At 37.3% G+C, this 27,414-nt stretch overlaps 1 protein-coding gene across 2 annotated transcripts in view; it reads left to right on the plus strand.

Moving 5' to 3' along the window:
• NCOA6 (nuclear receptor coactivator 6) overlaps nt 1-26,944 on the plus strand; it is a 46,451-nt gene extending 19,507 nt beyond the window's left edge. The window contains exons 9-15 of one of the 2 annotated variants that reach the window (XM_063297206.1): nt 342-1,461; nt 10,825-10,946; nt 13,960-16,932; nt 19,333-19,386; nt 22,167-22,203; nt 23,140-23,288; nt 26,357-26,944. In XM_063297206.1, the coding sequence (XP_063153276.1) occupies nt 342-1,461; nt 10,825-10,946; nt 13,960-16,932; nt 19,333-19,386; nt 22,167-22,203; nt 23,140-23,288; nt 26,357-26,403 (4,502 nt within the window). In that variant the 3' untranslated portion in view covers nt 26,404-26,944. The remainder of the gene's footprint in view (nt 1-341; nt 1,462-10,824; nt 10,947-13,959; nt 16,933-19,332; nt 19,387-22,166; nt 22,204-23,139; nt 23,289-26,356) is intronic. The other variant, XM_063297207.1, reaches the window with a different exon arrangement.
• The last annotated feature ends 470 nt before the right edge of the window (nt 26,945-27,414 follow it).

A 27,414-nucleotide genomic window follows, 5' to 3' on the forward strand; every position in this document is an offset into this window, starting at 1 on the left:
ATCCAGGTCTTTGTAGTTTGTTTAGAAACTTGATAGAGACATGTTAGAACATTTAAGTTATCCATAGATAACGTGTTTAGTGTTTTTTTCCAGTTTTCTTCAGTTGACCAATCTGTTGCATTTTAACTCTGCATGCTTTCATTTTGTGTTAATTAGCATAAATGTTAGTAGAAAATAAATATTAGAAATCAATTCTATTTCATCCCTCCTATCATATATTTCAGATCCTGCTGTCACAGATAATGCACTTGTAGCAGTATAATGGATGTTGAATGTATTTAGATATTGTCTATTAAGATATATGTATTGCTATTAATTCAGTTTATGATATGATTATTAAGGTGGTCAAGGAAATGGTCCTCCTCAGAATCAGTTACAAGTTCAACATGGCCCATCAAACATGATGCAGACCAATTTAATGGGACTTCATGGGAATGTAAGCAATCAACAGACAAACACCAATGGAGTTCCACAAGTTAATATAAGCAACATGCAGGGACAGCCTCCACAAGGACCACAATCTCAGTTAATGGGGATGCACCAACAAATAGTATCCTCTCAAGGACAGATGGTTAACATACAGCCTCAGGGGTCTCTAAATCCTCAAAACCAGATGATACTTTCTAGAGCTCAACTCATGCCACAAGGCCAGATGATGGTAGCTTCCCAAAACCAAAATCTGGGTCCATCACAGCAAAAGATGACTCCACCCAAACCAATGGTTCCCCAGCAAGGCCAACAAATGATGGCTGCACATAATCAGATTATGGGACCTCAAGGCCAGGTGCTGCTGCAGCAAAATTCAATGATGGAGCAGATGATGACCAATCAAATGCAAGGAAATAAACAGCCCTTCAATGCTCAAAGCCAGTCTAATGTTGTGACGGGGCCAGCTCAAATAATGAGAGGACCAACTCCCAATATGCAGGGAAACATGGTGCAGTTCACAGGGCAGATGATGGCTCAACAGGGCACTGTAAATAGTAATCCTTCTCAGGTAATGGGGATTCAGGGACAAGTTTTGAGACCTACAGGACCTGCCCCTCATATGTCTCAACAGCTGGGTGATCCCACCACTACAACCAACAATGATGTGAACTTGACACAAATGCTACCTGACGTTTCTATGCAACAAGGAAACATAGTACCTCCTCACTTGCAAGGGATGCAGGGAAACAACAACACATCAGGAAGCCAATTTGCTGGACATTCAATGCCTTTCAGTGCCCCTTTTAGTGGAACCCAAAATGGGAATCAGATTACCTGTGGACAAAATCCAGGTTTTCCTGTCAACAAAGATGTCACGCTAACAAGCCCATTGTTGGTAAACCTGCTACAGAGTGATATATCTGCAGGACATTTTGGTGTGAACAGCAAACAGAACAATCAAAATGCCAATAAGCCGAAGAAGAAAAAGCCTCCAAGAAAGAAGAAAAATAATCAGCAAGCAGAACAAATTAAGTAGGTTTAACATTTTTGTTTCCTATATAAGGTTTATTTCTCAGCTGAACATAGTCTTCAGTGTGGTAAGCTATTTTAAGCATTTTTTTTTAATTCCAAAGCAATGACAGGTTTTTTCATATAAGAACTTTATTTATTTTCAAAATACAATTAAAATACAAAATATAGAATATATAAAAGCTAAAGCATAGGACTAAAGAAAAAAGGAAGAACTATAAAAGTGCAAGCAGATAGAAAACAGAAACAGAAAGTGACTTCCAACTTTCTCCAATACAGATATAAATAAGTTTACATATATAATCTCTTACCATTGATTAAACCTTAGTAACATTATTTCTATCAAACCAAACCATTTAATCACTAAAACCCAAAATCAAAGCTTCACTTTTTCCTAACACAAGCAAGTAATCTAAAAGTGGTTGCCAAGTAGAAATAAATCCAGAAACAGTGTTTTCTCTTATTTTATTAATTTATTCGTTCGTTCGTTCATCAAATTTCGCCATTGCCCATCTTTCCCCCAAAAGAGGCACCCTGGGTGGTTATTAATGCTGTTAATTTGGGCCAAGTCCATTAGTTTAATAATCCAATCTTCCACTGTAGGTATTTGTGAATCTTTCCATTGTTGTGCATATAAACGTCTTGCTGCTGTAGTCATATATAAAAGCAAAGTCCCATACTGTTTCTCAAGCTCCTTCTCCATCAAACCTAAGAGGAACAGTTCTGTTTTTTTTTTTGTAAGGACACTTTGAGAATCTTTTGTATAGTAACACATTTGATCCCAAAATTTTTTAGTCTTCTCACAAGTCCACCATAGATGATAAAAAGTTCCTTCACCTTGTAAACATTTCCAACAGACATCTGTGACACCATTATACATTTTTGACAACTTATCAGGGGTTAAATACCAGCAATACATCATTTTATAAAAATTATCTTTCAAGTTGTAATTCGAATTTCAAACCTTTGTTCCACATATTTTCCCATTGCCCCAACATATTGTATCCAAAATTCTTAGCTCATTTGATCATACATTCTTTAACATATTCATCTTCCAGATTCATCCATAACAACAGTTTATAGATCTTTGTAATAACATGTTCATCATTTGTACAGAGTTCCATTTCAAATTGAGTTGTTTCATTAACAAATTTAAAATTCTTTTATCCATTTTAAAACATTCTGACAATTGCAAATAAGTAAACCAATGACATGTAAAACCTTCCAACTCTAACAGTTCCCTTGTTTTGAGCTTTGGTTCACCCTCTTCAAAATTTAACAAATCTTTACAATTTAACCAACTTGTTCTTCCCACATTTTCTCTTCTAACAAATGCTTCTTGAGGTGACAACCATAATGGTACATTAGGAGACAATCTTACCTTATATTTGTTCAAAACCCTCAGTATGGCTCTCCTAACAAAATGATTTTTAAAATCCTTATTAACTTTAACTTTGTCATACCACAAGTAGATGTGCCACCCAAATCTCAAATCATGTCCTTCAAGTTGTAATAATTTCCTGTTCTTCAAAGTTTTCCATTCCTTCATCCAAAGCAAACAACAGGCATCAAAATACAATTTTAAATCAGGCAAACCCAAACCTCCTCATTCTTTGGCATCTTGTAACAATCTATATTTAATTCTTGGTTTCTTGCCTTGCCAAATGAACTTCGAAATATCTCTCTGCCGTTGTTTAAATGGTAAATCTGTCATCAAAATCAGTATAGTTATATACAGTATTTTATGCCTATTGTTTTAATTGACTACTTTTATTGTAAACCGCCCAGAGTCCCTCTGGTGGGAGGAGATGGGCAGTGACAAATTTGATGAATAAATAGTCTGAAAAAGAAACAGCATCCTAGGCAAAACATTCATCTTAATCACAGATATTCTCCCCACCAAAGCAATGACAGTTTTGTGATAAACACTTTTATTTAAGGATTGAAGAAATAATTACCAACAATATATGTGTTTATGTTAGTTGTTAAAATCAAGAATTTGTGCCATACATGCTGACTTATTCAGGAGTCAAATTCTTATTTATGAGGCTGATATAAAAGTAATTCAGGAGCAATCACAAAAAAGAATGCTAAGGAGGGTCTTAATCAAGTTATCACCCAGAATGAATATATGTTTGTATTTCAAATATCTTCTTCACTACTCAGGATTTCAGTTCAGTATTTCAAACAATGAGAGAAGATCATTGGACCTAGTAATGGAGATACTTGTTTTGTATAAGATTATAACTGTAAACATTTATACCAAAACGCACTCAGCAGCATTAGGTCACAGCTATCCTGTATCCTCTTTTAATTTTGCCTCTCTTGTACATATCATCATTATCAGCATCATTAAAATGTTTAAAAATTGGAGTAGTTGACAAATGAAAATAAAACTACAGAAAACAAAAATAAAAACAATGCAATACAATTCTACAAACCTGTCAGCAGCACATGCTTTAAAAATGAATGAAATCAAACTATTTAATTGGCCCAAAGAACCACCAAAGTAAGGAAATTTCTTAGCAAGCGTTCTTGGATTTTATTTATTTATTACTTGCTAATGTTTATATGCTGCTTCAGTCCAGAGCTTTTAATCATCATCTTAGACATTATCTATTGGTGGCATCACTAGGAAGGCCAACATCAAGCATCCAACAGCTAAGCTGTTATTTGACAGCACAGGAATTCCCACTGTGTGTTCCAAACAAACTCCCTTTCATCTTGCTTAACAGGAATGCTTTACAACCTTTGCAGGGCTGGAATGGATATTTGCATTGATAAATAATATGTAGTTTTCTTTTTGACCTGAAAAAAATTGGTAGTCAAGCTAACTAACAATAACACTGTGGCATTGAGTTGTGCTAACTGCTTGATAATATATATAGGATTTTTGATGGGACAAGTAACTGTTTCCTTGTTATTAGTGCTTTAGGATTAGAATAACAGAAATACGTAACCATTTTCAGTTATTTTTACATTGTCTGCCTTATTTACATTGAGGAGCAGTAGATTTGTTCTCTTGATTAATAACTTATAATGTCCACATAGGATTTACCACACTAATAACAAAAGCTGTTCCTACCCACGTATATTCAGTGTACCCAAAGGGTTGGTTTGGATTCCAGTTGGCCCAGCAATTTTCCTTGTATAGTACAACACAGATTTCCAACTGTATATGTACAGATGGATTTATGTTTGAGGCAGAGCTTACACAAATTGGCTGATTTCTACAAATTTAATTTTCTAAAGTATGGGAGGTGTACATTAGGCAATTCATGCATACAAGTATACCTGTTAATACGTTGGCCACATCCAATTTTCTGTGTGCAGGTTTGGAAAGGCCATTCTGCAGACTCTGTCACACCATTATATACTGTATATGAAATTGCTTGGCCTGCTCATTGGTTTCCTTCAAAATAAATGCTCTCTTCTTTTTGAAGACTTAGCATATTATAATGATTCACTTCAAAGGTCTTTGCATGCAAAGAAGTTATGACTGTTACTAGTTTAATTGAAATTAAAACTTGCAGAACATTTTGGATAAAGTGTTAAAACTAGATAGAAAATGTATTACTCAATAAAAGTTGAAAACATATTTAGGAAAAAAACACCTAGATTGCTAACTGTAATAGAATATTGATTTATCTTTTTACAGAATGATTGGAAAAAATGATTGTTATTTTGATATGAAGGAAGAGCTATTACATCTTTCTATATGTAGTTTGATGGTTATTTTTTTTAATGGGCAAAGCTGTAAAAAGCATTCTTAAAAGTAGGGGTTGTTAACCTTTTTGTGCCATAGATGCCTTTGAGAGTCTGGTGAAACCTACGGTCCCCTTCTTAGAAAAATGTTTAAATGCTTAAAAGAAAATGCATAGATTGTATTAGAAAAGAAACCAGTTATGCTCCAATGCACTCTTTTTGTTGTTGTTGTTGTTGCTCCCCCAAAACTTTCAGAACCAATTTATGGTATATGGAGATAGGCTAGGAAGAATCCATTCTACTAGTGGAAAAGCACCATTAGATAACAATCCTATGTCTGCGTGGGCTAATTAAACAGTCTGAGGTACTGATAATGATAAGATGAAAGAAACAGTTTAAGGCACAGTCTCATATATAGTTACTCAAAAGTGCCATTAAATTCAGTTAGTTTAATGCATAGAATTGTAGTTTTTAATCTAGTGTAATACACACAGAGGCAACAAATGTGTATTTAAAGTGGTATCATTGTAAGTTACTTCAGATTCCTCTCTGAAATATCTTTATACTTATCAATTTGTGATGTTCAAAGTGCCTTTTTTAAATAATCGTTGTAGTAGCTAAATACTAATATGATTCCAGCCATCATTTAGCCAGTCACAATTGTTAACTTGACAGTTTTATTTTGCGGTAATTTAAGTTTGGGGATATGTTTCACATATCCCACATATAATGCATTGCAGTGATCCATCCAAGAACTTACAAAATATGAATAACTAAAGTTAAAGTTATCTCTGTTCAGGAAAGGTCACAGTTAGTATATCAAGTTTTCTATTCACTAGCATCTCTTGTGTGCCCGGAAATACTAATGAAAGCAACAACTTACACAGACTCCATACCTGATATTTTAAGGGAACTTTAACCCTCTCCAGAATAGTCTAAACACTATTTTCCAGGGTATTTAGCAACCATAATTTAATCTTATCTGATTTCCTAGTAGCTTGCTAAGAAATAAAGAAAAAAATCACTTAATACGATGGAAAGATCTGATTTTTTTTTAATCAATCCATTTACTCAGTTGCAGGGAATACTAGCTGCTTACACCTACCAGGTGAATTAATAAATGTGAGGCTGTATTACCATTATAGTACCGCTGTGGGACTATTAATTAGAAAATAATATTGTCTTAAGAGCTTTCTCAGTGATAAAATTTCAGCATAAATTGACATATATGGATAAGCTATTCTGTTTAGTTGGAATCAAGAAAGTAAATAAACAATGCATGCAAGAGAGAACTAAGTTTGGTATGCACGTGGCTGGAAGGAATGAATGGGCTTATTGTCCTGAAGTTTTAAAGAAAAAAGCTTCAAGAAATGATGAAGTGTTAATGGTTCCTATTGTATAATATAGATAGGATTCAAAACCCACTAGAACTTTCTAGCATTATGGTTATCTCAGCAATGGAAGGATTACTGTCATTTTGCCATTACAAAATGCAGGATAACAAGGCAGTGTGAAGCAGCCACCCTGCTGAAGCTAAGATGAACTAGGTCTCACTAGTGTCTGGGCAGAAGAGCAGCTGGGATCCCCAAGTATGCCTTCTTGTGTTTCGTGATAGAAAAAAAGACAGGATGCAAATGCACCAAAACAAATAAATAACAGTTCTCACATTATTTATCATTAGGCTGAGCAATAGAATACCAGGAGACACATTTATGTGTCACCCATGTATTTGCTCTTAACAGATTTCCTGACACAAAGTTGACATACTTTTATTAAAAAAGCAAAAGATAACAAAAGAAAAATGCAAGCATTACATTTGATACTTTTCAAATGTTACCAAACCATATGGTTAACAAAATTAATAACAAAAGCACCTTGTGTAATGTGTACTTTAAAAAAGAAATAAAAGGAGAATTTGTTTAAAATTTTATACACACACACACACACACACAGAATATCTTGAAGAAATTAGACCAGATTGTTCAAACATGCTCTTCTTTGCTCTCTGTTGAAAAAGATATAGTTTAACCATTGCTGCAGATCAAGTGTAGATACTTATTTTTCCAAAGTGATAATAATTATTCCTACTTCCAGAGTTATTTTATAATGGTAAGCTTCCTTTTTTCCTCTTCCCACATTTTTACATCAGCACAGAAAGAAACCAAAATCTTTGTATGTATCATACTACAGTTGCTTATTTAAATAGACTGTTTCCACTAAAGAAAATGGTCTCTGTCAGCAAAGCCAGAGAAGAGCTAGCTCTCCTAGCTGTGCATTCTGCACCCACTGTCATACTAGCATCTGCCTAGGACAGTTCTACCTGTTTTTTTTTTCTCTCTTCCAGAGACAGTGGCCCCCCAAAGGACCATGATTGGAAATCAAGGTCTAAAAATAAACAACATGTACAGATATTTCTTTTAAAGTCAACAAGAGGGAAGAGTAGTTGGATAAATGTTATTCAAAAACTCAGGTTAATTTAGCAGTCTATTTTATGGTGTCAAATAAAATAATGGGTAAAAGACATACTGCCTCATATAGGTAGAACACCATTTATTAAATTAATATATGCAGTAGTTTTTTTAGCAGTAAATGCTACAAGAATAACCAATGCAACTTGTAATTAATCTTCTATCTGTTTTAAGAGTACTCCGTCACAAAAGTTAATATGTCCATAAACCTAACTACCTGATCCTTTGAGTGACATATATATATGCATGCATACATGCATGCATACATACATACTGTACATACATACATATATAAAACTATGCCTGGCCCCAAATGTCAAACTATAGCTATAAAGCAGCCTTTCTCAACCTTTTTACGCTGGAGAAACCCTTGAAATAATTTTCAGTGCTCAGGGTACCCCTGTATAAAAATGGCAAAAAATATGAAAACTTCACAGTACAATTCAGTTCTAATCTATGCAATCCATGTTTTACCACATTTAAGACAACAGCAAAATGACAGGCCAGCATCTGACTTGTGGCATATAAAAATTATGCAGTGCTGAAAGTTCAAAAAAGAATGTTTATTTTTTTCAATCATAAACTCTTACAGAACCCCTAGCGACCTCTTGTAGAACTCCATCTGAGAAGGGCTGCTTTAAGGTATAGCAATAAAGCAAACACCTCAAAAATATCTGTCAGAAAATATTCTGTCAGAAGGAATGATGACAATGCCCTGCCTATTGCCTTAAGCCACCAAGAAACAAAAAAGAATGAACCGTGCATGAAAAGATTGTCTACCCTGATATATAGGTTGGGTTTTGTTTTTGTTTTGTGCCTTTAAGTCAGTATTGACTCCTGGCAACTGCCTGGACTAGTCCCTGCAGTTTTCTTGGCAAGATTTTTCGGACTGACCCAAGGTCACCCAGCTGGCTTCATGCCTAAGATGGGCCAAGAACTCATGGTCTCCTGGTTTGTAGCCTGGTGCCTTAAACCACTACACCAAACTGGCCCTCATAGTCATATATACAGTTGTAATCGAAATTATTCAACCCCCCCCAAATTATTGCAAATCAGGTTGATTGTCAAAATGTACAGACTTTCAGCTGTTTGCAACGAACAAATCAAACAAAAGCAATTGAAGTAGCTCAACACAACAAATGGTTCAAGTGGTGTCCCCAAATTCAACTAAAAATGCAACTTATAATGTCTTCTCCCTTCTCAAAATTATTCAACCCCCTGAATAGAATCCGTTACAACAGCACACATACAGTATGCAAAACAGGTGTTGTCTCAAGCACACCTGATGCAGCTAATCAAGGGCTTAATTAGTTGCACCAGGTGTGCTTGAGCTGGAACACATGAAATACCTGAAGTGGCTAGGGGCTTGTTGACTGTCACGTTTGACTGCATGTTAGAAATACCGTATGGCTAATTCAGAAGAATGATCCAAAAAGGTAAGAGAAGAGATCATCGACTTTCACAAACAAGGAACAGGATACAAATAGATAGCGAAGGCACTGAATGTTCCTAGAGACACCGTTGGAAGCATAGTTCACACGTTCAAAGTTAAAGAAACAGTGGTTACACTACCCGGATGGGGCAGAAAAAGGAAGCTGTCAATGGCTGCAGCCAGATTTCCGAGAAGGCAGGTTGAAAGAAACCCTTGAGTGATTGCAAAAGACCTGCAGCAAGGCTTGGTGGCAACAGGCACTGAGGTTTCAGTGAGCACAGTAAGGTGCGTACTAAATACAGAAGGTTTCCATGCCAGAACTCCAAGATGTACACCACTACTGACCCAAAAGCACAAGAAAAGTTGGTTCTAATATGCTCAAAATCATACAAATAAACCACAGAAGTTTTGGGATTCTGTTCTGTGGAGCGATGAAACAAACCTGGAACTTATCGGCCCGATGGATCAGCAGTATGTCTGGAGGAAGAAGAATGAAGCATATGCTGAAAAGAACACTCTGCCTACAGTTAAGCTTGATGGTGGCTTGGTGATGCTCTGGGGCTGCTTTGCATCTTCTGGCACTGGAAACCTGCAGCATGTAGATGGCAAGATGGATTCATTGAAGCATCAGGAAATCCTAGGAGAAAACATGCTGTCTGTAAGCAAGCTGAAGCTTGGGTGTCATTGGACCTTCCAACAAGACAATGATCCCAAGCATACCTCAAATTCCACTAAGGCTTGGATGTAGAAGTAGTCCTGGAAGATTCTACAGTGGCCATCACAGTCACCTGACTTGAACCCCATAGAGAATCTCTGGTGGGATTTGAAGAAGGCAGTTGCAGCATGCAAACTCAAGAATATTACTGAACTGGCGGCCGTTGCTCATGAGGAATGGGCTAAGATTCCTCAGGAATGCTGCCAGAAGCTGGTGTCTGGCTATGCATCTTGTTTGCAGCAAGTCATAACAGCAAAAGGGTGCTCTACTAAGTACTGAAGATGCTTGCCATGAAGGGGTTGAGTAATTCTGAGACTGGAGAAGTCATTATAAGTTGCATTTTCAGTTGAATTTGGGGACACCACTTGAAGCATTCATTGTGTTGAGCTACTTCAGTTGCTTTTGTTTGATTTGTTCATTGCAAACAGCTGAAAGTCTGTACATTTTGACAGTCAACCTGATTTGCAATGGGGGGTGAATAATTTCGATTACAACCATATGCTGTGTTAATTTGGGGAAAGGGAGTTTGGTTTCAGGGAGAAACAATATAGTTGAGGGTTAAGGGAAGCATGTGAAAAATTCCTTTTGCAATCTTATATTGGATGAACCAAAGTAATGAAGAGAATAAGCTATAATTGTATTAACAGCTGGGCAAAAATAACATTTCTTAAATCTAATAAATTAATTATAATTAATTGATAATATACTTTTGTTGTTGATGTACCTTCGAGTTAGTGTTGACACCTGGCAACTGCCTGGACTAGTCCCTGCAGCAGTTTTCTTGGCAAGGTTTTCGGAAATGGTTTGCCATTTCCTTCTTCCTAGGGCTGAGAGAGAGTGACTGGCCCAAGGTCACCCAGCTGACTTCATGCCTAAAATGGGCCTAGAACTCATGGTCTCCTGGTTTGTAGCCTGATGCCTTAACCACTACACCAAACTGACTCTCTCTACATTATAAACAGATATAATTCTATATTGATAAAATATATTCATAAAGTTAAAATAAATATTACACTTGCATTAGTCATGCATGTTTCTGTCTTTAGTGCTTCAGAATCACGTCCAGCTGGCCTTGAAGAAGCAGAGCAGCCATCATTACCAGGAGAGCAAGGTATAAATTTGGATAACAGTGGACATAAGCTTTCGGACTTCACAAACAGGCCTGCAGGTGATAAATATATTTTTATGACAAATATATTTGTTTTATACAATAATGTTATTTGCAGTGTTTTAAAGATGTAAGCTTAACTATTAATACTGATCCCAAATGTTATTTTCCTGCTATTTCCAACCCCTGTGGGGACTGGATCCTATGTCATACTTTATTAGGGGCACAGCAAATGGTCCATAAATAAGTAGGAAAAAAAAGTTTCCTTCCAGCATTATACCCCCCACTCATAAACAACTGATAATTCAAAAAGATATTGCCTGGAGTTAGATAGCACTATTTGAAAAATCAATTCTCTTATTGTATATTTCACTGTTACGATCAACATTCATCATCGACCTCTTTCTGAGTAGGCTTCCTCTTTCTGAGAATTTATCCAATTCCCTTACGTTCAATGGTTATTCACATATCCTACATTAACACATTCTATAAGTTAGATATGCCTCAAATACAGAAATATTTTCTCCTAACTTTTCTAATTTGGGTGCTAATTAATTTATTTGGCTAACTCCATATTTTAATACTAATAACTTGATAGGAAAAGATAAAAATAGTTTCTTAATACCATGCTTGTTTTTATAAACTTTTATTATTTTTCTTCTGACATCCTTTACCAGTCTCTTCTAAGCAGCAACACAAGCTTTCAAAAGATGCTCCAACTGCTTCATTATCTTACTTTTTCTTAATCTTTTTCAAATAATTATACAAAGATCAGTCTCAGTTGTATTCCTAATGTTGCTGCATTAGAATCTTATGTATGGTTTTAATAGTAAGTACTGTTTCATTATACATTCGTCAGTTTCATTTTTGACATGTACTAACTAGATGTTTTTCATTGAACTATCTGCAGTGACCTTTAGATCTTTCCTGGTTAGCCACTAGTAATTTGGACCTTATTGATTAGTACAGTCAGGACCAGAAATATTGGAACAAGGATAACTGTTTTGGCATTTGGCCTCTGTACACAACCACATTGAAGTTGAAAGGAAACACACCCGATGGGAGCAAAGTCAGGACTTTCAGCTGTAATTCAAGGGCTCTGACAAAAGTGGGGCACAAACCATTCAGGAAGTACAGCCAGTGGCATACACACACACACCCATCATTGATGGCTCAAAGTAATGGAACAAACCAACATCATTACAAACATAAGGATTGCTTTTAATACCTGGATGAAAATCCTTTGCAGTCAATGGCTGCCTGAAGTCTGGAACCCATGGACATGACCAAATGCTAAGTTTCCTCTCTCGAGATGTTTTGCCAGGCCTTTACTGCAGCTGCCTTCAGCTGCTGCTTGTTTGTGGGTCTTTCTGCCTTCAGTCTTGTCTTCAGTAAGTAAAAAGCATACTCTGTTGGGTTGAGATCAGGTGACTGACTTGGCCATTGAAGAACATCCCACTTCTTTGCCCTGAGAAATTCTTGGGTAGCTTTTGCTGTATGTTTTGGGTCATTATCCATCTGCAATATGAAGCAGTGTCCTATCAGTTTGGCAGCATTTGGCTGAATCTGAGCAGAAAGTATAGCCCTATACACTTCAGAATTCATCCTGCTGCTTTTATCAGCAGTCAGGTCATCAAGAAACACCAGTGACCTGGTTCCATTGGCAGCCATACATGCCCATGCCATAACACTGCCTCCACCATGTTTGACAGATGATGTGGTATGCTTTGGATCATGAGCTGTTCCTTTCCTTCTCCATACTTTTCTCTCCCCATCATTTTGGTGCAAGTTAATCTTGGTTTCATCAGTCCAAAGAATCTTATTTCAGAATTGGTCAGGCTTTTTTAGGTGTTTGCTGGCAAAGTCTAATCTGGCCTTTCCATTCTTGAGCATTACCAGTGGTTTGCATCTTGTTGTGAAGCCTCTGTCTTTACATTCATAAAGCTGTCTCTTGACTGTAGATGTTGACAATGACATGCCTACCTCCTCAAGAGCGTTCTTGACCTGGCTAGATGTTGTGAAAGGGTTCCTCTTCACCATGAGCAGAATTCTGCGGTCATCCACTTTAGTTGTCTTCCGTGGTCTTCCAGGCCTTTCGCTGTTGCTGAGCTTGCCAGTTAATTCCTTTTTTTCAGGATGTTCCAGACTGTTGTACTGGCCACTCCCAATGTTTTTGCTATCTCTCTGATGGGTTTATTTTGTTTTCTCAGCCTAATGATGGCTTCCTTCACTCGCATGGACACCTCTTTGGACCTCATGTTGAGAGTTCCAGTGAACAGCTACCAAATGCAAATGTAACACTCAGAACCGCCTCCAGGCCTTTTATCTGCTTGATTGGTCATGGGGTACCCAGGAAACAGGCCACACCTGGCCATGCAGCTGCTTGTCAGCCATTTGTTCCATTACTTATGAGCCACCAACAATGGGGGTGTATGCATGCCACTGGCTGTACTTCCTGAATGGTTAGTGCCCCACTTTTGTCAAACCCCTTGAATTACAGCTGAAAGTCCTGACTTTGCTCCCATCTGGGTGTGTTTCGTTTCAACTTCAATGTGGTGGTGTACAGAGGCCAAATGCCAAAACAGTTATCCTTGTTCCAATATTTCTGGTCCTGACTGTATATATATAAAGAGTTGTAAGATGGGAGATTTTGCCTTTACTTGCATTTCTTTACATTAAGCCGTATTTATCTTTCTGTTGATTAGAGGTCTCTGCATTCTTAGATTTTTTTTCACCCTAAATAATTGACGGGTTTGATGATCTTAGGGGGTCTTCCCTCAGTTCAGATAGTTTGAATAGCATCAGTCCTAACACAATCCAGAGACAGTGGGGGGCGGTAGAAGGATCCACAGCTTACTTCTCTCCATGCTTCATTTAAACCTAGTGTTCTGCTTTTTGTAGTTTTTATTCATTATCTTTTCCACCAGGTTAAATGTAAGGGTTAGTAAGTTCTTGCCTTCCTGCCTAACCCATGATTACTGTTTAAAAAAAATGTTGTTATATGCTGTAACAAAGAGACAGATTTTCATAGCAATTTGTGTATTTTGATAAGTGATTGTTTTTTTGTTCATAGGCTACCCATCTCAGCCAATTGAACAAAGATCACTTCAGCAAATACCTCCTCAGCTTTTGCAGCACGGGCAGCAGCAGCAACAGCAACAACAGCAGGCACCACCCACATCTCAACAGACACAGTCTCAGCAGCAGCAACAACAGATGATGATGATGCTCATGATGCAACAAGACCCTAAATCAGCCAGGCTTCCTGTTTCCCAAAGTGTCCATCAGCCTAGGGGCTCTCTGAATGTAGATGCACAAAGAATGGCAATGCAGCAAGGGGGCAACATGCCAGTTATGGTTAGTCTGCAAGGTCCTGGTATAGTGCCTCCATCTCCTGATAAGCAAAGAATTCCAATGTCAAACAATCCAACCCTAGTGAACAATACACGGAAGATGGTTTACACAGATAATACACAGAATCCTACCAGCTCTCCACTGGGAGACATTTCATCAGTTTCTTCTGTTTCTGAAGGAAATGGACCTGAAGCCCCATCAGCCTCAGGACCTCAAAACACTATAGCATCCCATTTAATAGTTTCACAGAACCAGCTAGTGATGGCAGGGCCAAAACCTGGACCTTCTCAGATGTCAACTCCCCAAGGAACAAGTCCTCAACAGCAGTCTAATTCTCTTCCAGGCTCACATCCTCATCATTTTCAAAACATTGCTACCACATCACAAACATCAAGACCTAAAACACCAAACAGGGCAAGCCCAAGGCCATACTATCCTCAGACTCCCAATAATCGTCCACCAAGTACAGAACCATCAGAAATAAGTTTATCTCCAGAGAGGCTCAATGCTTCTATTGCTGGTCTCTTTCCTCCTCAGATTAATATTCCTTTGCCTCCTAGACCTAATCTTAACAGAGGATTTGATCAACAGGGTCTTAATCCAACCACTTTGAAGGCCATTGGCCAAGCACCCTCAAATCTCACAATGAACAGCCAATCCAGTTTTATTTCCCCGCAGACCCACAAGTTGGATCCAATGGCTATCAATCCAGGAAAACAAACCAATGTAGGTGGGGCAAAACGAGCCAGTCCAAGTAACAGTAGAAGATCTAGTCCTGGATCCAGCAGGAAAACTACACCAAGCCCTGGAAGGCAAAACTCAAAAGCAGCTAAATTAGCTTTGACTTCTCAGCAGAATCCCACACATATGCACAACATGGACTTACAGAGAAATATGATGGTTGGTCCACCTTCTTTGCAAACAACTATGCCTGGAAATTTTCAAAATAATGGTATGTTAACTACTCAGAACCCTGCAATTCCCTTATCAGTTATGACTGGTATTTCAGAAGATAACAAAGAAAGCTTCAGTGTCCCTCAAGACAGTGTATGCCAAAATATGCAGGTTGTCCCAGTGAGCAAAGATCAGCACAACATTGAACTGAAAGGAGTTCCCAGTCAAGAAATCAAAATATTGGTACGTGAAGAGCAACAAAAAAGAGAGATGTCTCTCACAGAATCTTCTAAACTTCCCAGTCTAGAAGAAAATAACACTATTATATCTCCAGCTATGCGTGAAGCACCAACATCCTTAAGTCAACTTCTTGACAATTCTGGAGCCCCTAATGTTACTATCAAGCCTTCTGGACTCCCTGGCCTTGAGGTGCCTCCAACAGTAACTTGTGCGGATGAATTTAAAAAGGTGTCTGGCATTCCCCCTCCCCTACAGGATTCCTCTTCTAATAAAGACTCTATTTGTTCCCTAAATTTACCTGCAAATACAGAAGCTTGTTCAACACAAGTACAGCAAGAGCTGGGAGACATAAATTCAAGTGTTTCACAAAATATGTCACCAGTGATACAGAGACCTATCAGTTCTACTTCTCTCTCTACATCACTCCCACCCAATCAGATAACAGTATTTGTAACTTCCAATCCCATTACATCATCATCTAATACTTCAGCATCATTGCCCTCTCATATGCAGCCCACAATAATGCCTACTGTTGTCACCATGCCTAATGTTGGTAATAAAGTTCTTACTTCTGAAGAACAGACAGCAGTTCAATCTAATGCTCGACCTCAGTTCATTACTCCAGTTTTTATAAATTCATCCTCAATAATTCAGGTTATGAAAGGATCTCAAGCAAGTACAATTCCTACAACCCCAATGACTTCTAATTCTAGTTTAATATCACAGCCTGTTGCAGTTGTTGGTCCTTTACATTTGTCCCAGAATATAAAGTTTTCATCAGGGCCTTCTCCACCTAGCTCTTCAACTAATACTCCCGTCTCAAGTATGTCAGCAAACCGACCATTGGTTATTAATTCACTAACATCTCCTATTCAGCTTCCGTCTCCATCAACTACTTCAATCATTTCTTCACATCCTTCCAGTCACCTAAATAAAGATTTTAGCTTAGAGGAGATAAATTCTCAAACTTGTGCCTCTGTTGATCCATGCACAGAAACAGCCTCACAGTCTGGTGCTGCTGTTTCTCCATCTCATGCGCATAGCCCTGGGTCTTCCATCAACAGGCGAAGTCCAGTTTCAAATACTAAGGGGAAGGGCAAGGTGGACAGAATTGGTCAGTTTTTGCTGACAAAAGCGTGCAAGAAAGTCACAGATGTTTTTGATAATGGGGAAGAGCAATACGCTGTGGAGGGAGAAATGGAATGCCAGGAACGAGGTGTTTCAATTCCTAACAGCATGGAGATAGAACAGTCTGTAGAAATAGAAGACAATATTGTGGCACCTCCACCCCCCACTCTTTTGAAACAGAGCACTTGTGGAACTAGTAATTCAAATGTAAGTGATACTGCTGCTATTCCTGCATCTGTATCACTAAGCTTACCAGGTGGCACTCCCTCCACTACTGTACTCTCAGTAGTAACCGCTCCAGTGATGTCTGAAATCTTAACTTCAATTCAGAATGCTAATGGTAACCCTGGTAGTGTATCAGATGAGCAGATTGGGATTGTATCCGAAGATGAAAAAGTGGAAACCCGCCATGAATTACCACATAATATGGGTACGTATCCAAGGTACTTGTTCAGTCTTCCTTGCCAAAATAATGAACAAATAAATGCATCTATTTGATATTCTTCATATAGGAGTTTCAGCTAGATACATTTGGGAAAGAATACTTTGTTTGCATATGTTTGAGGCCTGAAACTTTGGGAAAATTGGTAGGAGAATATTTTATGAAAAACTTGCAGCTCAGCTGAAATGTAACAATATTGTCTAAAACTCTGGTTTGAAAAACTTCAGGCATACTACTGCTCCAAGATTTAAAGCTCATAATATTAATGCTAGCACTGCAATGATATTTGTCTGGATTATTAAACAAGTAGCACTGTCACAGTGAATTTGGGAAAAATCTTTTAAGTATCAAACTTTGCTTATTTCTTCCTTCTTATCTTTGATATCAGGTGAAACAAAGTAATAAATGTTTGAAAATCCATACAAATGAAAATAATGTGAAAGAATTGAGAGAATTTTATTTTCGGGCTCGTTTTCATGGTGGAGCTAGTGCTATCCACCAGTCCTTGAGCTGATGGAAAATGAACTGATACAAAATGTGTTTCCTGCTCTGGTGATTTGTATCCTACCACAAGCACAATGCTGGCAAATTGTGCTGTCCTTATTTACAATGTTTGGAGTATGTTAAAGACAGGAGTTGGTAAATTCTCCAGCTTTGTTTTATCTCCTTTCCCACTGTATTGTTATGAAGGATTGGATAGGAAGCATCCATGGAAGGGAGGGAGGGAGGATACAGAGTTGATGAGACCCTATTTGAAGCATTGGAACCAGTTCTAAGGATTGCAGTTGAGCATTAGAAAAAGTCTCCTAACTGCAAGAACAATTTGACATAGAACATAGGGGACATGGCAGACTTTCTTTCACTGGATATGCCCAAACCATAGCTAACCAACCATCTGCCAGGGATGCTTTATTTTGGATTCCTGCACTGAGCAGGAGTTCAACTCAATGGCCTAAAAGTTCCCTTCTACTTTTGTAGTTCTGTAACTCTGTATTTTGAAACAAGTCTCCTTGAATTTCGTTGGCGGATGCCCAGGTACATTTACACAGGCTGTAGCAATAATGGATAACACTACTGAAGAATTAAGTTGTACTGTAAAGATTAATGGCTTATTATTTACTCCTTAATGACATTGGCCTGGATTTTGAAATCTGTGGGCAGCACTTCATATAGTGGACATTGTTGCTGGTGGAAGGAGGAAGGATACATTTTTTTCAATTATTTTTGTATGATGTGATTTTTCAAATAATTGTGGGAAATTAATGAAAAGCAAAGAAAGTGGTAAAAGGGCTTGTAAAGGGAAGAATGAATCTATGTAAATAGCCTCTCCATTTCTGCAAACAGGAACTTTTGCTGGATTAAAGGGCTTTCCATATTTCAAATACTGTCCTTTGATAGTATTCACAATCCAAATTTGAGTTCTCTAAACATGAGAGCTATTGTTTTAGCACAGGAATTTTGAATACTGCATATTTGGATATACAGTACTTAAAAAGAATTTGGATGAGTACAATGTCACTGATGGTTATCTTCTAACCATCAGAGCATTGGCTTGTCCTTGTAATGCTGTAAAAATTTCAGAAGTAGATACGGGCTGAGAATCAGTTTAGTGTAACGATTAAGGCACCAGGCTAGAAACAGGGAGACTGTGAGTTCTAGTCCCCCATTAGGCACAAAGCCACTGGGTAACCTTGGGACAGTCACTCCCCTTTAGCCCTCGGAAGAAGGCAAAGGCAAACCGCCTCTGAAAATTTTGCCAAGAAAACTGCAGGGACTAATTGAGGCAGTCACTGGGAGCCAACACTGATTCAGAGCCCCCCCTCAAAAAAGATGTGGGTTGCTTTCTAGTGAACAGAAGCCAAAGTATCCTCCATGAAATTTGAATAACATCTTTTGATGATTTCTATTTAATTCCTAATTTGCACTTGTCAGAAATTAAGATATTTCTAAGGATGTGGTCACAAACACACAACGAACACATATAAATACACATATATAGAGATTTGCAGTAATATTTTTTTTGGATTTTAAATAAAACAGTATGGTAGATATACCAGTATTTCAGCCTTTAATATACCAAAATGCAGTTAATTCATATACTAGTTTTAAGTTTTATCCATCACTATACAAAATGTTAAGAAATCTTGGAGATTTTTACATTTAGCACATTATTTTTATAGAGTTTTCTCTTGATGGTTTATGGTATTCCCGAAACATTGTAGAACAGAATTTTCTGTTTCAGGAATTTCCATTCATGGAACATCTATATCTTGCAGCATAAAATAAATCTGTTTTTCCTTCCCTTGCGTGGTCTTAATGGATTTTATAGATATTCTTGTTTCTTGAGATCATAAGGTAGATTGATTTTTTTTTATTTTTTTGCTTTAGCATCTTCATGTCAGGCTCTAAATGCAACACCAGAGAATACTATTCAAAGAACAGGTAAGTTTTACTTTAGAAAACTGATGTATGACTTCATGAAGCTGTTTGTGTGTATATATTTATAATATACAGAGTATACCAAAAGTCAGACCCCGTAGGGCAGTCGCAATGTTTTATTAATTTCATGAATTTATATTTATTTCCAGAGAAAATGTTACTGTACTTAGGATTGTTCAAAGGTCATGCATCAAAAGAATAAGGAAGTGTTTGGAAGAAAAAGGCAATCATTTTGAACATTTGATGTAATTTATGTAATAAATTGTCAGCAGACCCAACTTTTGTACACCCTGCATATATTATAATTATACATTATATCCATTACAAGAATTGTATATACAGTACATACAGGAATTAGGCCTTCTGCCTTCTGCTTGAGATTCATATGACCCCCCCCCCCCACACACACACACCTTTTTTAAATAAGCCTTCAAGACCTGGTTGTTTCCCCTGGCTTTAGGTCGGAGTGGATGATGGACCCAGATTCAGTTGGTATTTCATCTCCAGAGTCCTCTTTTTTTTACATTTTGTACCTTTGTGTTTTCTATTGTTCTTTTTGTAAGCTGCCCAGAGTTGTGATACATTGGGGGAGGGGGGCTATACATTTTATAAGTAAATAAAATCCCTTGTATTTTATGTATATGCAAAATTGCTTTTTATCTTATATTGGATCAGAAAACAGTTCCTCAGACAAAGGGTTACATTTAAAGAGTTTGAAAATAATTTATTTGACTTTAGTTACAAGGTAACTAAATATCTGCCTCGTGTGGCGCAGAGTGGTAGGCGGCAGTATTGCAACCGAAACTCTCCCCACGACCCGAGTTTGACCCCAGTGGAAGCTGCATCCTCGGGTAGCCGGCTCAGGTCGACTCAGCCTTCCATCCTTCCGAGGTCGGTTAAATGAGTACCCAGCTTGCTGGGGAAGGTGACAACTGGGGAAGGCAATGGCAAACCACCCCACTATAGTCTGCCAAGGAAACGTCGCGAAAGCGGCGTCCCCCCAAAGGGTCAGACATGACTCGGTGCTTGCACAGGGGACCTTTCACTTTCACAAGGTAAAAATACTTTGATTATTGCAGATGGATGTGATTTGGGGATTTCTGAACAAATTATTAGGATTGTGCAAAGCATTTGAAAGAGGTGATTTGCAAAGTGTGTTTCCTGAGCTAATCCCCACTTCTAAGCATCAGAGCAACTGCATACTCTAGAAAGCTCACTATGCATTCTTTGAAGACTTTCTCTGACTATCCATGTACAGTATGTCCACGTGTGCATGCACTACTTCCACTGCTTTAATATTTTGAGGAGGAATAGTTCATTAAGGCAGTGTGCTTTCTCAAGCACCTCTTTCAAATGTATGCACAGCCCTACAAATTATTTTGAAACAAATAATAACCAATGTTAAAGGAAGTTTGACCCAACACAAATAAGAGCATATTTTTATGTATGTTATGGAAGTAAAAGAAGCAAAAAAATAAGCCTTAGTTTGTCTTCTGTGTTGAATCCTTGAGCAATTGTCTGTCAGTTGGTGAAATTGAGTGGTGAAGTTTGCTGGGTTCACATTTCAAGGATTAGATTGGAATTCTTAATTGTCTACTGTGACAATTTTGCAGATTACTGAGGATAAGCCTATTAGAATCCACACTGGTTTAGATATTTCTGTTGTGGCATTATCAGTGGAGTTGTGTAGTACACATACAAGTCAGGTTTTTTTGCAATCATTTCAGGTTTTATGGCCTAAGGAAGTGGGCAAGTTGTTTGAATCAGTCCCACCAAGTGTAGGTTCAGTCTTTGCCCGCTTTAGCTGATAATGCCTCACAGAAAGGGATTTAATGCCTCATTAAATTAAGCTGTGGTACCTGCTACCTTGAAGAGAATTGGTACCATGACCTCTTCTAGATAGAATCTATCTGGGCAAGAGTTACATGAGAACTAATACACCTTTATTGGCAAGGTGCTTCAAAAATCAGTTTGAGACATTCTGAAGGAACATAGCTCAGTTTGGTTTCTGGCCCTCAGCTGGAAAGATTTAACAAAACAACAACATTAGCATTATACACAGACATTCTTGAGCAAAGCTAGAGCATCACATGCAAACACAACTTGAGAATATGGGTTGGGAATGGAACTTAACTCATAATAATTGTTGCTCAGGGCAGAACAGACAGAAGCAGAAAAAAAAAATCTAACGCACAGCTATACAGTATCATACCAAATTTTGATTAAAAGTTTACAGGGTCACAGTTTAAATCTCCAGTTAACTTACAAGTAGTGAAGCAGAGAAGGATTCTGAAATCTGGTGAACTAAGCATAGTTACTGGAATTTGAAAAGGCCTTAATTTTTTAGATCAACATTTATTTACATATTACTATCCCACCTTTATTTTTTTTATATAAATAACTCAAGGCGGCAAACATACCTAATACTCCTTCCTCCTCCTATTTTCCCCACAACAACAACCCTGCGAGGTGGGTTGGGCTGAGAGAGAGCGACTGGCCCAGTCACCCGGCTGGCTTTCATGCCTAAGGTGGGACTAGAACTCACAGTCTCCTGGTTTCTAGCCCAGCATCTTAATCACTAGACCAAACTGGCTCTCTCCATATAATGCATATAATCCATATAATGCACGAATATTCTGCTTTATACATACTTCTGTTTATTATAAATTAATTATTATTGTACCCATTACTTATTTCAAGCAGTAATCCTAGAAATTATTTTCATACACACACACCCACATGTATATACTTAGTTGATTAGAATAATTCTTTTTTTTTTCCAGATCTGGAAGCGAATCCTGCAATTATCACTGGCCTTTCGTAAGTAATTAGTTATAACATGATAGCAAAGAATAAATCTTTTGGTGCAAGTTTATGTGAATATGGGTTTACTGTGTATCTTAAAAAGGATGCTTTGTTTTAATTTTTGTTTTTGGCCATATTTATTCTTGATTCCCCCCCCCTCCATATCAAACAGAGAAGTAATGCAAATAAAGATCTGGTTCTTACAAAGATTTGCATGTGAATTGGATTTTGCATCCCAAAGGTATTCTGTTTACTGACATAGACTAAAATTTTTGCAAAAAGGAATTCTTTCCATAGCGGCAACAGTCTTCTAAGAACTGTGTATGAAAAAGCTTAATGCTCATAATTTGTCTTGCAGTTAAATGTAGTAAACCAGGTAGTCCATCCCTGGATGAAATAAAAGTCTTTTTTAGCTATTTCTGTGCTTTTTATTTTACTTATTTTTATTTAAAAGACTTATGTGGCTGCCCATCTTATATACTATAAGCATAGATTTTATAACAATAAAAACATAAAAAAACAATAAAACCACCATCAAAAACTCCCAGCACTCCAAAAACAAAACTCCTCCATACATCAACACCTAGATTTACTGGGCTCCAGCCTCACCCTAACCCAATGCTGGGGGAAGAGCCAGCTCTTCGAGGCCTGCCTTTTATACATTTTTTTAATGTCCAGAAGACAAGAGATACATTTTGTCTCACTCTGCCGCAGTGAAATGGTTACTGGGCCTAACATTGTGTCCCAAATGCAGTTTGTTCTTCATTGCCTTGGAAGATTAGCCTTGGGTTGATGAGTACTATCTTTGGTTAAGTTATAACCTACTAGCATTTGTAGAAGCATTTACAGTTGAAAAGTTATGCTGACACTGCGTTGCTTATAGGTATCATTTTGTTTTTCTTACGTCATGAATTGTTTGTAAACACACAGCTATTATCTCCCTTTTATCAGTAATGAGCCAAAGGAGAATTGTGAAAAATCTAAAACTCCAAGCAGAAGAAATTCAAGAACAGAGGAATCTGCAGTAATACAGGAGACAATGGAGAATGGTCAGCGCAAGAGGTCATCGAGACCAGCGTCAGCATCCAGCACTACAAAAGGTAGGGAAGAAAGTCTTTGAGCAAAGAAGGTGGATAAAAATTGCATTCAGAACATTGATTTTATATGTAAGTGTGGTATTGAATTACAGAAATGGGAACAAAGCCCAACCCACCTCACAGGATTGTTGTTGTGGGGAAAATAGGAGGAGGAAGGAGTATTAGGTATGTTCGCTGCCTTGAGTTAATTATAAAGAATAATTAAGGTGGGATAGAAAACAAATAAATACAATGTATCCAATTTTATCTTTCCTTCCTGTTGTCTGTATCTAGACTCTTCTATAGTGTTAAGTACAGTACTTGCAAACAAAACAAATGGCTTGATACAGTTGCATGCAAAAGTTTAGGCACCCTGGTCAAATTGTATGTTACAAAGAATCCCTAAGTGGACAAAAACTGACAGAATCCCTACTTGATACAGAGTTATGCACGACATCTTTTCTTCACTTTTATACAGGTTCCAAATAAGAAAACATGGATATGGCAATAGCAGAAGTTTGGACATTCAGTTGAGTCAGTATTCCATTTTCTAGAGTAAAGATGTAAATGGGCCCCCCAGAGGTGACTGACTTGTAGACCTACAGTTAGGTTGTTTGTTTGTTGAGAAGTCTGTTGATTCCTGGTGACTGCCTGGACAAGTCCCTACAGTTTTCTTGGCAAGACTTCAGAAGTGGTTTGCTATTGCCTTCTTCAAGGTCACCCAGCTGGCTTTGTGCCTAAGATGGGACAAGAACTCCCAGTCTCTCGATTTGTAGCCTGTTGCCTTAACCACTACACCAAACTGACTTTCACAGTTAGTTAGGTGAAGACAATAATGCTTTGGCAGCCAGTGGCACAGAAAATACTGTGCTGATAAAAGGAAGAATGGATTTAGCTTAAATATCAACATATCCTAAACACTAATATCCCACAGTCAGAGAAGAAGTTGAAGCTGAAAATGGTTGGATATTTCAGCAAGACAACAATGTGAAATGTATCTTCAAATCAGCTTTGACAGGCACAACGGAAAAAAAGGTAAAGCCTTTGGAATGACCTTCAATGTCCCTTAGGTAGAACATTGAAAATCTTGAAGGAGATCCCAAACATAGAGTATGTGCAAGGGGAGCTAAGAATATTTTTGAACTAGAAGAGTTCTGCAAACAAGGACTTTCATCTGGCTATATTAAATGTTTGGAAGCAGTTATTTCTGCCAAAAGAGGTGTTACAGAGTACATGCTGGCAGGGTGCCCAGACTTCTGCACCTGCCATATTGCCCTTTTAATTATTTTGAATCTGTAAACAACTGCACATAAATAATAAGCATGTCCTTACATATGCAAAAAGACTTTGTGTTTAACTTTGTACTGGTAGAGGTTGTGTAAGTTTCTGTTCATTTAGGAAGTCACTGAAACTTATAGTTTTACTAGGGGTGCCTACAGTAAACCTTTGTTAGAAAAATGTTAAAAGGCTTAAAATAGTTTATAATGCACAAAAATTATATCTCCATGGAGTCCTTGGTGCTCTCTGTGCTTAGTTGTTTGCTTGCAGACGTTTCATTATCCGACTAGGTAACATCATCAGTGCTTGTGAGTATGGGGTTTGCCCTCTGTTTATATACTATGAACACCATCTAGCAGTCAGAAGACATGATGAAAATTCCTTAATCTCACAACACATGGACAGACTGAACCATAGTTTCAACTGGGAAACTGTCAGTACCTTAGGCCAAGCTAAATCCAAAAACACTAGGGAATTCCTGGAAGCTTTGCATTCAGACAAAGCCATTGATAGACACATAGAGATAAATCACATTTACACATCATTCAAAAGAGACAATGAAAACGCTAAGAAGGAAACAAAAAGACCAGAACAAATCCTCTCCAGCAGCCAACACCCAGATAAGCAGAGATTAACACCAGACAAACAAACAAGCAGAAAATAATACCCTGTCAAGGAACTACCAAGAAGATAACCACATCCCCAGCAACACTGGCAGGGCAAGCTATTGTATATAAACAGGGAGCAAACCCCACACTCACCAGCACTGATGATGTTACCTATTCAGGTACTGAAATGTCTGCAAGCAAACAACCAAGCTCAGAGAGCTCCAAGGACTCCACACTTCAACCCTGAGCTACATATATTCTCTTCTATTGGAATTGTACCTCCATTGGGGAAATCTGGCTTTGCAGAATGTATAAATTAATTTTACTTCTCAAACTTACATATAATCACCAGTATATAATAGGCAAATCCTAAGCTATATTACAGTATTGAAACCCAAATATAAAATCCAGTATAAGTCTTTAGTTACAAGAGGTTCAATTCACAAAGATTCATATGTTAATTTTGTGAGACAGCTGCCTGCTGCTTCTCACAGAAAATGAGATCCCCAAAGGAAACTGTTCCCCTCCTCTCCCCACACGCAATGATGTATTTGGTTTTTTAAAAAAATATTATTTAAATGAATAGATATTATCATTCCCATATGGAAAATAAAATAATGGTGTTTCATATAAAATTACATTCTATGGAGTGTCCTGTTCTCCAATAAGAGGTATCCAGGGATTTTCTAAGGATCATTACACAGTGCATATCCTTTTTCTGTTAACATTATGCCCATCATAATATAGAAATATTGCTTTTAACTACAAGAAACTTTTATACAAATAACATTTTCAGCAGGTTTAGGAGGAAACAGAATCCTGGTATAACTGTCTCATTTGAAAAATCAGTAATCCTCTTTTTCCATTACAGTGCTATGCATGTTGTAAGACCTATTTAAGCATAGTAAACTTCTGAATAAGATTATATCAGTAATTTATCCAGATATAATTATTTGCTCCTGGTTTGTACTTTTTTATAATACTGTGATGAACAACATCATATATGAAATTTTAAGTTTCTAGCATAGACTTGTATTCAGTGAACTAAATAAATTTAAAGTCTTTATTAAGAACTTGGTGGACTATTTATACAGAACAGAAAATCATAGAATAATTTATATAATGATGCCCTGTGTTTATTTTATGAATATGTTTACTCTTGAATGGTTCTTGAATAATCTTTTCAAACTAATTTCCCTTCTATAGAAACAACTGCGGGTGCTATGCAGTCAAAAAGAAGAAAATCCAAATGAATTACTGAGTGGATTTGCAAGATGTATAAATGTGTGAATTTTACTTAGCAATTCAAGTTCTGATTTCTTGCTGAATTTTAATAGAACTACAATTCTGTACAGAAATTAATTTTATTATATGTTTCCAATAAATGCAAACTTTTTTCCCCTCTAAAGATGTAATAATGGGAAGGTATCAGGCTATTTGTTAAATTTTCTGGTTTTGTAAAGTCTTGCTTAGCACATCAGATGTAGCGTGTTGTAAAAAATCTCATAATTGTAAATTTATTTCTATGTTTTCACTTTTCATAGGACAAACTAGCGTACAGGGTTGTCATTTTTTTAGACATTAAAATATTGTATCGTGCCGTTTGTCAAGTACTGTATGTGAATAGCAATTGAAAGGGTTGTATATGGCCCAATCTTGGAAATGTAAATAGTTTTATTATATAGTAGGTTTGATGTATTTGTTGTAGACAAGGACCAGTGAAACAAAATTAAATTGGAGGATTTGTGAAATGTGGATTATCCTAGTGCTCTAAATAAATGTCATTGACTTATACTTCATTTTGTAGATAAATTATTTTGCCTCTACATCCTTTTGCATGGGAAGAAGTTTACTGGGGAGTTTCAGAACAGCACGGAACATTTCATTTCTTTCTGGTTCTGATCTGCAGTCACTGCTATCATAATGCTACAGGAAACTTGGATGGAGCACTAAATCCAGTCTAAGCATTATACTCATTTCTCCCATATTCTTTGCAAGATGAAATACATCATCAGATAGGGTTTTTGGAGAAGAGGAAGCCTTGGTTCCTACAGTTATTCCTTCCCCTATTTATACTGAAGCTTCTTTATTTCTGGATGAAGAACAGCAGCCTTTTGCAGCCAGGGAGATATGCAGTATGGCCAAAGCATAGCGGCAATTGGGGACACTGCACTTAAACAATAGAAAATTGGTTTGTTCTTGTTAAACTCCAGGTTTCAGGTATCTTTATAATTACACCAGAGCATACCACAAAATAGTTTGAG

Source organism: Candoia aspera, chromosome 3, assembly GCF_035149785.1.
Source record: "Candoia aspera isolate rCanAsp1 chromosome 3, rCanAsp1.hap2, whole genome shotgun sequence".
In the NCBI taxonomy this organism is placed as follows: domain Eukaryota; kingdom Metazoa; phylum Chordata; class Lepidosauria; order Squamata; family Boidae; genus Candoia; species Candoia aspera.